The 14861-nt window shown below is 35.4% G+C and overlaps 1 protein-coding gene across 6 annotated transcripts in view; it reads left to right on the top strand.

The window, feature by feature from the left end:
• CACNA2D1 (calcium voltage-gated channel auxiliary subunit alpha2delta 1) overlaps positions 1-14861 on the top strand; it is a 484461-nt gene that overhangs the window by 406103 nt on the left and 63497 nt on the right. For all 6 annotated transcript variants that reach the window (XM_011223063.3, XM_019798051.2, XM_011223062.3 and 3 more), the window contains exons 13-15: positions 9800-9878; positions 11214-11263; positions 12687-12776. In XM_011223063.3, coding sequence (XP_011221365.1) covers positions 9800-9878; positions 11214-11263; positions 12687-12776 — 219 coding nt within the window. The remainder of the gene's footprint in view (positions 1-9799; positions 9879-11213; positions 11264-12686; positions 12777-14861) is intronic.

Raw genomic sequence — 14861 nt, 5'->3', positions numbered from 1 at the left:
CAGTCAAAACTAGAGGCTCTGACGGCCAGGGTCACCGAGGCAGAGGAACGCGTTAGCGAATTGGAGGATGGGTTAGTAGAAGAAAAAACGAAAATAGAAGCTGGTCTTAAAAAAATCCACGCCCACGAATGTAGATTACGGGAGATTACTGACTCTATGAAACGATCCAATGTCAGAATCATCGGCATCCCTGAAGGGGTGGAGAAAAACAGAGGTCTAGAAGAGATATTTGAACAAATTGTAGCTGAAAACTTCCCTAATCTAGCAAGGGAAACAAGCATTCGTGTCCAAGAGGCAGAGAGGACCCCATCCAAGCTCAACCAGGACAAACCTACGCCACGGCATGTCATAGTGCAATTCGCAAATATTAGATCCAAGGATACAGTATTGAAAGCGGCCAGGGCAAAGAAATTTCTCACGTACCAAGGCAAAGGTATCAGGATTACGTCAGACCTGTCTACAGAGACCTGGAATGAGAGAAAGGCTTGGGGGGGCATTTTTAAAGCTCTTTCAGAGAAAAACATGCAGCCAAGGATCCTTTATCCAGCAAAGCTGTCATTCAGAATTGATGGAGAAATAAAGACGTTCCAAAATCGCCAATCATTAACCAATTTCGTAACCACGAAACCAGCCCTACAGGAGATATTAAGGGGGGCTCTATAAAGGTAAAAAGGCCCCAAGAGTGATACAGAGCAGCAAGTCACAACCGATACAAAGACTTTAAAGAGAAATGGCATCATTAAAATCATATCTGTCAATAATCTCTATCAATCTAAATGGCTTAAACTCTCCCATAAAACGCCACAGGGTTGCAGATTGGATAAAAAGACATGACCCATCCATTTGCTGTCTACAAGAGACTCATTTTGAACCCAAAGATGCATTCAGACTTAGAGTAAGGGGATGGAGTACCATCTTCCACGCAAATGGACCTCAAAAGAAAGCTGGAGTAGCAATTCTCATATCAGATAGACTGGATTTTAAACTAGAGGCCATAGAGAGAGATACAGAAGGGCACTATATTATTCTTAAAGGAAGTATTCAACAAGTGGATATGACAATTATTAATATATATGCCCCCAACAGGGGAGCAGCAAGATACACAAGCCAACTCTTAACCAAAATAAAGAGACATATAGATAAGAACACAGTAATAGTAGGGGACCTCAACACCCCACTATCAGAAATAGACAGAACACCCTGGCAAAAACTAAGCAAAGAATCAAAGGCTTTGAATGCCATACTCGACGAGTTGGACCTCATAGATATATATAGAACACTACACCCCAGAACCAAAGAATACTCATTCTATTCAAATGCCCATGGAACATTCTCAAGAATAGATCATGCTCTGGGACACAAAACAGGTCTCAGCCAATACCAAAAGATTGAAATTATCCCCTGCATATTCTCAGACCACAACGCTCTGAAATTGGAACTCAACCACAAGGAAAAACCTGGAAGAAACTCAAACACTTGGAGGCTAAGAACCATCCTGCTCAAGAATGACTCGATAAACCAGGAAATCAAAAAACAAATTAAACAATTTATGGAGACCAACGAGAATGAATACACAACGGTCCAAAACCTATGGGATACTGCAAAGGCAGTCCTAAGGGGGAAATACATAGCCATCCAAGCCTCACTCAAAAGAATAGAAAAATCTAAAATGCAGTTTCTATATTCTCACCTCAAGAAACTGGAACAGCAACAGAGGGACAGGCCTAACCCACTGACAAGGAAGGAGTTGACCAAGATTAGAGCAGAAATCAATGAATTAGAGACCAGAACCACAGTAGAGCAGATCAACAGGACTAGAAGCTGGTTCTTTGAGAGAATCCATAAAATTGATAGACCACTGGCAAAACTTGTCCAAAAACAAAGAGAAAGGACTGAGATTATTAAAATTATGACTGAAAAGGGAGAGGTCACGACCAGCACCATTGAAATTGCAAGGATTATTAGAAACTTTTATCAACAGCTATATGCCAAAAAACTAAACAATCTGGAAGAGATGGAGGCCTTCCTGGAAACCTATAAACTACCAAGACTGAAACAGGAAGAAATAGATTTCTTAAATAGGCCAATTAACTATGAAGAAATTGAGTCAGTGATAAACAACCTTCCAAATAATAAAACTCCAGGCCCAGACGGTTTTCCTGGGGAATTCTACCAAACATTCAAAGAAGAAATAATACCTATTCTCCTAAAGCTATTTCAAAAAATAGAAACAGAAGGAAAGCTACCAAACTCATTCTATGAGGCTAATATTACCTTGATCCCCAAACCAGGCAAAGACCCCCTCAAAAAGGAGAATTACAGACCGATTTCTCTAATGAATATGGATGCCAAAATCCTCAACAAGATCCTTGCTAATAGAATCCAACAGTACATTAAAAGGATTATCCATCATGACCAAGTGGGATTCATACCTGGGATGCAAGCATGGTTCAACACTCGCAAATCAATCAATGTGATACATCATATCAACAAGAAAAGACTCAAGAACCATATGATCCTCTCAATTGATGCAGAAAAAGCATTTGACAAAATACAGCATCCTTTCCTGATTAAAACCCTTCAGAGTGTAGGAATAGAGGGTACATTTCTCAATCTCATAAAAGCCATCTATGAAAAGCCTACTGCAAGCATTATTCTCAATGGGGAAAAGCTGGAAGCCTTTCCCTTAAGATCAGGAACACGACAAGGATGCCCACTCTCGCCACTATTATTCAACATAGTACTAGAAGTCCTTGCAACAGCAATCAGAAGACAAAAAGGGATCAAAGGTATCCAAATCGGCAAAGAAGAAGTCAAACTGTCTCTCTTTGCAGATGACATGATACTCTATATGGAAAACCCAAAGGAATCCACTCCCAAACTATTAGAAGTTATAGAACAATTCAGTAAGGTGGCAGGATACAAAATCAATGCCCAGAAATCAGTTGCATTTCTATACACGAATAACGAGACTGAAGAAAGAGAAATTAGGGAATCCATCCCATTTACAATAACACCAAAAACCATACGTTACCTTGGAATTAACTTAACCAGAGACGTAAAGGACCTATATCCTAGAAACTATAGATCACTTTTGAAAGATATTGAGGAAGACATAAAAAGATGGAAAAATATTCCATGCTCATGGATTGGAAGAATTAACATAGTTAAAATGTCCATGCTACCCAGAGCAATCTACACTTTCAATGCTATCCCGATCAAAATACCGAGGACATTTTTCAAAGAACTGGAACAAATAGTCCTTAAATTTGTATGGAACGAGAAAAGGCCCCGAATCTCCAAGGAACTGTTGAAAAGGAAAAACAAAGCTGGGGGCATCACAAACAGATTGTCTGTCACGTCTTACATGTGGCTGCGTAACACAGATACGTGCCTTGGGATTATGTTGGTATTTTACTTTTATTGACAGTTACAGTGACTCATCCTCACGTTATCAGATGATGAGGTGAGCTTGAAGCTCAGTGAAGCAGGGGTTATGTCGGTTTGTAAACGTACCATTGAATCCTTCAGGGCTAGTTTGGTGCTTGATGCCCAGTAGTTCCTAAATATTGACTGATATGTCAGATGGATCCGTAAATACACAATAAATAAGCTTCTAAGGTGGTAAACTACAAAAAATTCATAAATGTAAGAAAAATTCAATAGCTTCATTCTGCTTTTTAAAGACAATCATTTAAAACAATATTTATTTCCTTATGCTAGGAATGTGGAGTAGAATTGATGTTCTACTCTTGTATGTGTCATCTTATAAGGAAGGAGGGTTTAAGTTTATATAAGAACTGATTGTATTGATGGCATCTTTCCATTTACCCTAATCAGTCTAACACATAGTTTTTCATGACTATTCTCACTATCAGTGTCAGTGAAGTATTTGGCGTTACCCAAGAATATCTGAAATAAATCAGTATATCGCTTATTTTCTGACCTCCTAGCTGATGATCATCATGGCAGAGCTACAAATTGCTTGGAAATACGGCGTGCCCGTAGCTTATTCCTGCTTTATCAGGAACTATAGATGTATGCAGAGGGAAGGAGAACTAGAAATTACTTCCTTATAATCTGACTCATTTTAATTGTTGTTATTAAGTTTTAAATACCAACATAATCCCAAGGTATGTATCTATATTGTTGTCCACCCAGCATGTAGGATGTGGGAGAGAACTATCTGCTTGGTTCTCTAATAAGATCACGTATGCAAAACCTATACGACTACTGCATTTTGTTTGTAAAGTGATTTGGTGCTATTTGCTCGAACAAATTCAGTAGTCCTTGATTAAATTCTTGCCTTTGTCAGACCAAAGGAAATTCCATGTAGATATATCTCATATGGACACAGTGGAATTTAGACAGTATTGGCCCCTTTTCTTTAGTTCATTGCTTAATGTAATAAAGCAAGCCGCATATGTTCTTCTAGAAAAGTGTCATTTCAAGTTATTTTGAGTTCTTTTTGAGGCATGGAAGGCTGGTCCCTCACTAATGGAAAATGTTACCCCATGGAAATCTGATAATTTGTCTGCAGAACTTGTAGTCCTCTTCCTCCTCATCCTCATTACCATAGCTAACATTGATTGCATTTATAATTTTCCATGTAACATACAAGCTTTATATCATTTCATTTATGATGGGGATACTCATATGATAAAAATATTTTTATGACCATCATCATCCCCATTTTGGAAATAAGAAAACCAAAATTTGGGAAGTTAAATAACATAGTGACAGTGAAAATTGTCAATTTTTCAACAGATGGTAAGGGAAGTAATTTGTTGCCTTCTCTACTGTCTCTGCCTGGCTTCTCCCAGGCAAGAATGAAACCTTGGGAAGCAGTGTTTGAATATATGCAGCATTCAGATTTGCAAAATGTGTGATACCATTTAACCAATGCACTGTTGCTAAAAAGTCATACAGCTACCAAGTGGCAGAGTCAAGAATTTAAATGATCTCCAGTCCAGATTTCATAAGCTCACGTGGAATGCGCCTCATCGGTCATCTGTCTCTTTCTCCCGGGCAGCCTTGTGGGGCTATGCCAATCATCATTTGCCCACCCAGGAGCCTGCCTTGTAGTCAGACAGCAGGACTGTTCCACTAAGGGACATGCTTCTTGCAGCGTGTTAAGAGGTTAAGACGGATTAAACTAAGCCATCAAAACTTTGCAGAGTGCAAGTCCCATTCAGATCATCAGGCTTTATAAAATAAATTAAGTGTGAAAGGTGTATGTGGACACTTTTATTTATTTCATAATACTATGAAACTAGGGATGTGGGTTATTTGAACGCTCCAGATTCTGCTATACTTGTGAATTTGGAAACCACTGTAGAATTTTCTCCTAAAATATTCAGTCCAATCTAGTATTTTTATAGGCTGAAGGCCAAAAATTTTAGTACACACAGTAAATTAATAAAACCCATTTCTGACATCATTTTTCTAACATGTTTCGATAGCTGAAGTTTTTATTTTAGTTTTATTGGCTTCTTTTCTTCATAGTCTCATTTCCATTATTCCTTGGAGATTTGCCTATTGTAAATTAAACTTGAACTCTGGGTAACTGATAATTGTTGAGGTGACAGTTTCCAGTAACTGGGTTCTGTTGGGAAATAAGAAATTCCTATGGCTTTTTAAAATAGGTTGACCCTGTGGCTTTGGAAAAATCTTAATTGAAGACAACTATTTTAGTCTTCAACAAACAGAACAAAACAAAACAGATTAGCAGAAGTCCAGAATTGTAAGATAAAGTTATAAAATAGTGGTATATTGTAAGAAACAAATTAATAATATATTTTAAATAACCACATTTGCTGTAAGTTAAAAGTTTTCTCTACACAACTGGGCTTGACATATCAACAGTAGACTGTTGGAATTACAGTATTTTGTTCAGAGAAAAATGGCTTTTGAAGCAACTGAAGTCAAAGTTATGTAAATTTGCAGCTAGTTATAATGACTGACTTTTAAGAATTTTAAGTTTGACTTTAACTATGCCCTCAAATTACTGTTGCTTGAGTCAAGACTTAGGAGAAATTTTTCATTCTCTAGAAATAATAGAGTACTAGAATACTAGAATAATAAAAGATATATATTTTAAGTATACTTCATTTTGCCTCTAAAGGTATGTTCCACTTCACTGGACAAGTCTGCAAACCTAAAATAAAAAGATACAGAATTTACCATGAGATAGGTATAATGAAACTGCCCACATTTTCAAAATGCAAGATGACTATCAGCCTAGTTTGGGCTCTGTGTTAAAATGAACAGATTTAATTTGAATGACACCAGAGCTTGTCTTCGATCCATCTGGTAAGAAGTTGAAAACCACTCAGCCAGCTATTCAGTTTTTTTTTTCATTTAATATTTATTTTCATTTATATATGAGGCCCTATATTAGGTGCAATAGATACAATACTGTTTCAACCCAATCGAAAGTCTATTCAATACTACCTCCCCATGTTATTTCTGCTAACGACCTGATACCCAGCATGGTGAAAAATATTAAGTCTGTCTATAACTGTGTATGTCTTATATATGACCCTAAAGAGGCCAGCATTTTGAAACATGAGCTTAACTCATCCAGATTAGTGGAGGAACATTTAACAGATTTTCTAGAAACATTTCAGTTACAAAGTTTCTGGTATGCATTTGTTACATGAATCCAGTATTGTGATTACAAATGCACTACTGGGCATGAATAAAGAAATTTTTCCTCCACAAAAGTTGACTTTGCTTTGATGAAGGCATGGTTCAAAGTAATTTGCTTCATTGAGACTCAAGATGAAATACTTAGCTTGTGTGACTACACATGAAGTATTTTGAGTTGTTTTATATGTCATTTTATTTGTTTTTATATAACACCATGCAAATAGACTGATAAGAACTCTAAAAATATCCTTGAGAACGTAATTTACCTTAATTTTTCCTTGTGCCTATTTCAAGGAATTTATTTTTCTCTTTCCTGCAAATTATAGCTAAATGAGAACAGTAAATTTAAAGAAGTGGAAAACATCAGAGTAATGAGGATGGCAATCATCTCTGGATTTGCCATTTGGAATTTTAGAGAGAGTTCATTCACTATTCCACAGGGTGGCAGTAATATAGCATAGACTAGGAAGAATGAGCCTATTTAAAATTCGAAGTGGAAAGTTAAGAGTCCGGACATCATCTTTTAAATGTCACGTTTATTGTGAACATGCATTATAACAGGTATATCGCACATGTGTATGAAATCAATGAAGTTAAAATCCTTAGTACATAATTAGTACAAAACTAAATGCAAAGTTGAGGGTGGCAGTTGGGATTGGAATAACTTTTATGTTGGCTTTTTCATTGTTACATGAAGAATTTAAAAGCTAGGGTGCTTTATATTAAACTTATTCTCAACCAAGTGTACATTTATAAAATAATTTCAGAAAATTTTAAGCAGCCTATAAAATCATTAAAATACACACAATGCGTGGGGGGGGCACGCATGTGCATGTGTGTATGTACCAAGACAAAAATAAGCGTCTCAAGCATATTAGAAAGACCTTGGAAATATTGTAATGGTGAGGCAGTTGCAGAAATTATGAAAAGGTTGAATTTATAATTCTTAAGATTTTAGTCACCATGGGGAAGAAGATTTCAGAAAAATAGTGTCTAACAACATCTACACTCAGGCAAATAAAAATTAAGAGGTACAGATAAATTTCTACTATGGGAATAATTCAATCAGTTAATGCAGCTTTTATTCAAATAGCTGAGGATCTGTGTGGCAAATGAACACGGAGGGAGACACATGCACAGACAATGATTAGTGTGCTTTAAAATTTTGCACTTCCATACCCAGCTGTGATTCCGAATTTCTTAATTTGGACAACTTCTTAGATCTTTATGTCTGCAAACTTCGGAGTTAGGCAAAACTTTTGGAGTAAAAGCAACAAGTATTTTTGTTGTTTGGGGGAAGTATCTGTTTTGTTTTTTACTAGTATGTATTTTGGCTGAGTTGTGTTTGTTTGGACTGTTTGATGAATAGCGTCAGTCAGGATCACGTGGTGTGTGTTTAAGTGTAACCCCCTATGTTCACAGAAATGGTTGCCTCCCAGCACTATCGATATGTTAATTCTTTTAGTCTTGTTTATTTCTTTTTACTGAAAAGTGTTTTGTGGAAAAATATTTTACCAGAACACTGTGGTAAAAAGAGACACGAAGACAAAGCAGTGGTTTAAATTGAAAATTTGAGAGATGCTTTCAAATGTTCATTGTGAAGGAGATCTCCCACGTGCTTTCTGGAGCATCTGGGTTTTTTCCCCTGCCCTTAATTCATGTGACAATTGTTTAAGGAATAGCAGTTAAATTGAATTATCAGTAGGGTAACATACCTGTTTACAAAAGTATTTCCATTTAGGAGTAAGTTCAACTATGTCAGAGGTAACACTACATTGAAATTAGCTGTATAGACAGCCCAAAAATAAATAAATTTTTAGAATTTAAGAAAATGAAATTGTTACATTTTAAGGAATTGGGGGTGGAGTAGGCAGGTGTCACCAACTTCTTTTGACCTGAAATGAGTCACTTGTCCATATAACTTGAGATGATTAAAATTCAGATGTGTCCAGCAAATGGCTGAGGCGAGCCTGGGCAAGTTAAGGGTGGCTCGCGTAAAACAGTGCGAGTAAAGCAGCAACATCTCTGGTGTACGTTTGGGGCAGGGATTGTTATGAAGCGATCTCTGTGTGGCCAAGACCAGTGGAGGAACAGAAAACAGATGTGAAATCTCTTTTGAGAGTTGTGCTCTGCGGTCATGTGCAAAGATGAAACAGGCGAAACAATTAGAAAATGTCAGTTCAAACAGTCAATCGACATGAATTAGGGAAAAGCTGTTAACATAGTTCAAACCAAAACATGAAATCATGGAAAAGTGATTTTCTACATGTTTATCTTTAGAAAAGGCTAAAATGTTTAACTTAAAATACTGGTTTACTTAGATTACTAAATTGGTAAAAATGAATATGTACTAAATAGCCACTTACTAAATATTTGTCGACGTTGAATTTGTCCTCTCCATTCTTATATTATTATGAAATGACAGTATTTTCATAATTAAACATAATGGCTTCTGATAAACATTTACGTTGTATAACTTTAAAATTATGTCAACTGAATTTTTAAAGTATTTGCATATTTTATAGCACATTACAGTCGATATTTTGATTGTCTTTAAAAATTCTAGGACCTCAAGATGGATATATATATATGCTAGTCCTCTTTTATAGAACGTTAGTAATATCGTTAACATCATCGTGTATGTGCATACTCAGTATTTTCATGGTGTGAAAGTAGTAAAACTATCACTAAGTATAATTGCCGTAAACAACTAAAAGCACAATGACCTCCTTTCTATATACATCATTATAATAACATTTGTGAAACAGGGATTACTATTACTTATTATTTTTTTGCAGTGACTATGTATGTGGATAATATGTTTTAACCAGGTGAGACAGGTGAAGTCAGTTGGACTTAAAAGTTGCCATTTCTACACCAGAAACCTCGTTGTGATTCCAACAGAGCATCAGGACATGGTGCTGGGCACCCAAGTGCTGTCTTAAATTTAGTAACTGAAGTCCGCGTTGAGAGTAGGTTGTGGGGCTTTCTCTGTGGTGACTTCCTGAAAGATTGACTGCTTGATTTTTCTTGTCACATTTATCAATTGAAAAGCATGCTTTTATTTGTTGTTTGCTTTAGATCTTTTGTGTTGGCATTCAGTTAAATTTTATGCAGCCTAACACATCCCTGTGTTTCAATTCCCCAGGTACGTGTATTCACATTTTCAGTTGGTCAGCATAATTATGACAGAGGACCTATTCAGTGGATGGCCTGTGAAAATAAAGGTAACAGATCTGTTTTCTCGACCACATTTTAGTAGAAAACAAAATTGGTAGTTGTTACTTCTACATACTCTCATTTAAGATAAAGTTATAGCTAATGGTTGCATGGATAGAGACAAGAATAAGATGTTGAACTGTGATATTTTTTTTTAAGATTATTTAGGAGAGAGAGAGTGGGGGTGGTGAGTGGCAGAGGGAAGGGGTGAGAAAGAGTCTTTTAAGCAGACTCCATGCTGTGCGCAGAGCCCAATGTAGGCTCGATCTCACGACCCTGAGATCACGACCTGAGACGAAACCAAGAGTCAGATGCTTAACTGACTGTGCCACCCAGGCACCCCAAGATACTGAATGTATTTTCTGTGGCAAAAACCCATACACAAAATACTTTGATATTATTATTATTATTATTATTACAATATATAAAAATTCAGACATTTGATCATATGGTATATGATATATTGATACCATTCGATGCTTTATTTAAAGATACTTAATGATACTTATCAAATAGAATCATACCTGAAAAATGAAGAATGAAATAATATCTGAATTACATAAAACTTACATATAAGAAAGTGCGGGGGCGCCTGGGTGGCACAGCAGTTAAGCATCTGCCTTCGGCTCAGGGCGTGATCCCGGCATTGTGGGATCGAGCCCCACATCAGGCTCCTCTGCTGTGAGCCTGCTTCTTCCTCTCCCACTCCCCCTGCTTGTGTTCCCTCTCTCGCTGGCTGTCTATATCTCTGTCAAATAAATAAATAAAATCTTAAAAAAAAAAAAATGTGACATACAAGTACATTTTTTCTGAGTGGTTGAATTTTCTTTTAAATGTGTTACACATTCCTAGGTAATTCTGATTTTGTGTAGTGAGCCCATGTTTCCTGTGTACACAGAAAAAAAACCTGAAAATGTTATTTGAGAAATATGCTGATCACATAGCAATAAAAGAAACCTAAATTTGTTATGAAAGTCATATTTAGGCAAATATTTTGTATAAATAATTGTCAGATACCCATTATCATGTATCTTTAATAATTTCTCCAATGATAAATGTATTTTAAATGATGCCAGGTTCCCTACTGTTTGGTAGAAAAACCACATTTATCTGATAGAGTTTAAGAAATGTAGTGAAATTTCTCATAAAGTTTAGGAATTTGTTAGGAATATACATTAATGAAACATTTCTCCATTTATTGGTGGTATTGATATGTTAGTGTTTGCTCAATTAGAAGTGAAAAAAGTGCTTTTTTTCTCCAAAGACCTAAAATAATTTTGGACCATGTATTGTTATATATATATATATATATATGCGCATAAATATGTATGTATATGTTTCAGGTTATTACTATGAAATTCCTTCCATTGGAGCAATAAGAATCAATACTCAGGTATGGTTATTTAATATTTGTTTAAATTATTTTTTTTCAGAGAACAAGATGTTTTTTTGCTACTTTAAATATGCTCGGTTGGAGAAAATAGGTGAAAATATAAAAATGACGCATAATACTGTATTTGTAGCAAAATGTTGAGTATCATGGTGATGTATTGATTGTTATTTCATTAAATAACATTAAATAATTTCCAAGTGTTTTCAAATATTCAAAACTCAGGTAAAAAACTTTGTATGTTGTTCTTCTCAGATGTTAAAAACATCATCAAAAAGAAATAGAACGAAAATTTACTAACAATCTCATTTCATTTAACTTGAATTTGGTTCTATTTCAGATCATTTAAATGAGTTTCTTCAAGTTTCAGGTACCACAAAGAAAATTAAGCAGTACTTAATCTGGACAAATTATACAGGATTCTAATCAGAATTTAGATAACTTACCAAATAACTCCAGTAGATCTCTTTACCTGTTTAAAGTAAACTTAAAACGAGATGATTTCTCCATAACCTTTTATTTTATTTTATTTTTAATTATTGAATTATTTTTGTTTTTTCCAAATTTTTATTTAAAGTCTAGTTAGTTAACATAGAGTGTAATATTGGTTTCAGGAGTAGAACTTAGTGATTCATCACTACATGTAACACCCAGTGCTCATCCTAACAAGTGCCCTCCTCATACCCATCACCCATTAAACCGTTCAGTTTAAAATATGCCTGTTAAATAACCTTGTAGATTGAAACCATTAAGGTAATTTAAATGTTTATTATTTTCAAGTACTCATAAATAACCATTTAAAATCATTACTCAATTTTATACATCATTGAGGATCCACAAAATAGACTAAGTCAAAATTGAGCATAAATAACATGGCATTTGTGGAACTGATACTGTGTTTTATGTTGAAATGAAACAGCAGCTGCACTTGAGTCTGAAGTCTTACTTGGCACAGAATTTCATTTATTTTTTGATATGTTTAAATGTAGTTTTGAATTTCGGCCAAACAATCTGTGATATGAAAGCAAGTATGTGGCTGCTTTATTATTTCACATTTGTGTGATTCCATCCAGTAAATCACAGAGCCTTAAATAGTTTAGATTAACATAAAGCAATTCACAAGGAACGTATTTCACTTATCATTGGCTGTACCTCAGAAAAAGAATGTTCTGTTATTAGAAAAAAACTGAGGTAGACAGATTGTATAAATAATACAAGTTAAATATTGTTGATTCAAAGTATGTATAGATACCATTTATGGTATATCCAAAATAGGAATTAAATGATTATGTTTACTCTCTAATAATTCTGATTCCATATTTATTTTTCACTCTAGGTAATTTGCTTCTGTAGAGTTATTTTGTTTTCATTTTTAGTACAGCATTTCTGTTTTTCAACCATTTAACTTTTTTTTTTTTTTTAATAGGAATATTTGGATGTTCTGGGTAGACCAATGGTGTTAGCAGGAGACAAAGCTAAGCAAGTCCAGTGGACAAATGTGTATCTGGATGCACTGGTAAGAGTTTGGCTGTTCAATCAGGCTGTCCTGACAAAAGCACGTAGCTGTTTCTGCTTCTTTCTAGGTGACATTGTTTCCAATTCATTAAACCCTTTCTATAAGTCCTTCTATCACAACCTTTTTTGCTATAATATACATAAAAACTTAGACTTGTCTAATCACAAATGTAAAATATTACTTTATTTTTTAGGTGATCTGTTGAAAATGTGGGATTTCAATCCTCAGATCTTGAATTTGTGGTCATTTCAATAACATGTTGAATTTTTATGTAAAAAAGTACTAAAGTCATGTGAATGAATACCTGCTACTGCAGACTTCAAATAAAAATTTGAGGAAAGATTTTTAAAGTAGAGTTCGGCTAGCAGAAGCATGCGTAGCCTCCACAACTCACGCCAGACCCAACAAAGCTCAAAGTAGCTGCAGTTAAATAGGCAAATAATCTTACCCTACTCTGAAATCATCACAAACCTAATATCCTCTTTGTATATATAATCTCTTCTTTCAAATCCAACCCAAGAGTTTTATGGAAATAAGCCATTGAAAGGATCAAACATGGTATGATGAATTAAAAAACAAGTTAAATTTTGCATTGTGCAATTGAAATTTTAATATAGGTAGTCTTTGATATTTCAAAGCAGTGGTTCTCAACTGGGGTGATTTTGCCACTCACAGGTCATTTGACTGTATCTCTGGATGTTTTCTGTTGTTGTGACTGGGATAGGGAGGGATTGCCACTGGCATCTCATGGATAGAGACCAAGGAAACGTCGTACAATACACAGGGCAGTCCCCTCAGCCCGTGCACGAGCACACGATGAAGAATTATTCAGCTCAAAATAGCAGTAGAGCTTAAGGTCAGAAAACTTGTTTAATATAAGTTTTGCTTTCCTAGTGTGAAAGTGATAAATAGTAAATATCATACTTAAGGCTTATTCATAGGCTTTATCTTGATGAAATGACTTTATTGATGATTTGACTAATGCAATATATCAGAGAGAACCAAAATACTAAGCCCTGCAAAGTAAATGCTGATTCAATAACCCTTTCTCCTACTTGGAGTACAATTATATGCTGATACTACTTTTCTGAATGCAGCGATGACCCCAAAGTGCAAAATGCAATCCATTTTGAATTACTTATCATTTGGTTCTTGTAAAATAAACATATACAGGAAGTTGGAAGAAAAATAGGCACTATTAACAGCAGCTTTGCATGCTAAGAAAGATAAAGTGAAGCTTGCTTACCTCAAGTCCTAGCTAAAATTACTATCCAGTGTTCCTTCTTGACATCACATATTTATTTAAGGTCACATGGTCATCTAAAGCTATGGTCAAAATGTTTCATTTTTCCGAATCCATCACAGGACAGGGTATGATAGGAGGAGTCAATAATTACGCCCTCTAGGATTTCCTATGACCAGAAGTTCATTAACCAGCACATCTGCATTGTTGGTAAGGTTCTTACTGATAGCACAAATGACGTTAGGAGGAGATTTTGGTTCTAAATGTGCTGTTCAATGAGCTGAAACTAAATGTAAAACAAGAAAAAAAAAAGAGTCACAGGAATTGGCTAGTCATTGGACACATAGAGCATTCTTTTACTGACTTGAGAATGAAAAGTGACTGTCTTGTATTTCTAATTACATGTCTATAATCCTCTGCACGTAGAAGATTTACAGTGTATGCTGCTCAGTATATGCTGGTTACATTAAGAAAAAAGTGGTAAACATATTCCAAGACAAAACATAATAAATATAATGAGAAGAATGAAAAGAACTCTGGAAATTCAGAAGAAAGAAGCTATATATTTGGGGATGGTGTAGGGCGAGGTTAAAAGGATGGTTATAGTTTAGCTGAACATGTGAGTCCAGGTAAGATTTCTGTAGTTGGTGGGGAGTACTGAAACCACGCAAAGAGGGTGCAGTCTGAGTCGGGCAAGTGCTGGGTTTGTTGGAAAAATGCTACCTCAGTCACTTTTGGAGCTAATGGGAGGTCAGAACAGAAACAAGACTGGGACAGTATTGTGGAAGGTTCATTTTATTTGGGAGATAAAGTGAGGTTCTTTGGACAAAACAAGATAAAAA

The sequence above is a fragment of the Ailuropoda melanoleuca genome, chromosome 1 (genome assembly GCF_002007445.2).
Source record: "Ailuropoda melanoleuca isolate Jingjing chromosome 1, ASM200744v2, whole genome shotgun sequence".
Lineage (NCBI taxonomy): Eukaryota > Metazoa > Chordata > Mammalia > Carnivora > Ursidae > Ailuropoda > Ailuropoda melanoleuca.
Note: the sequence above shows the minus strand (reverse complement) of the source record. Positions and strands in the feature narration are given on the sequence as shown.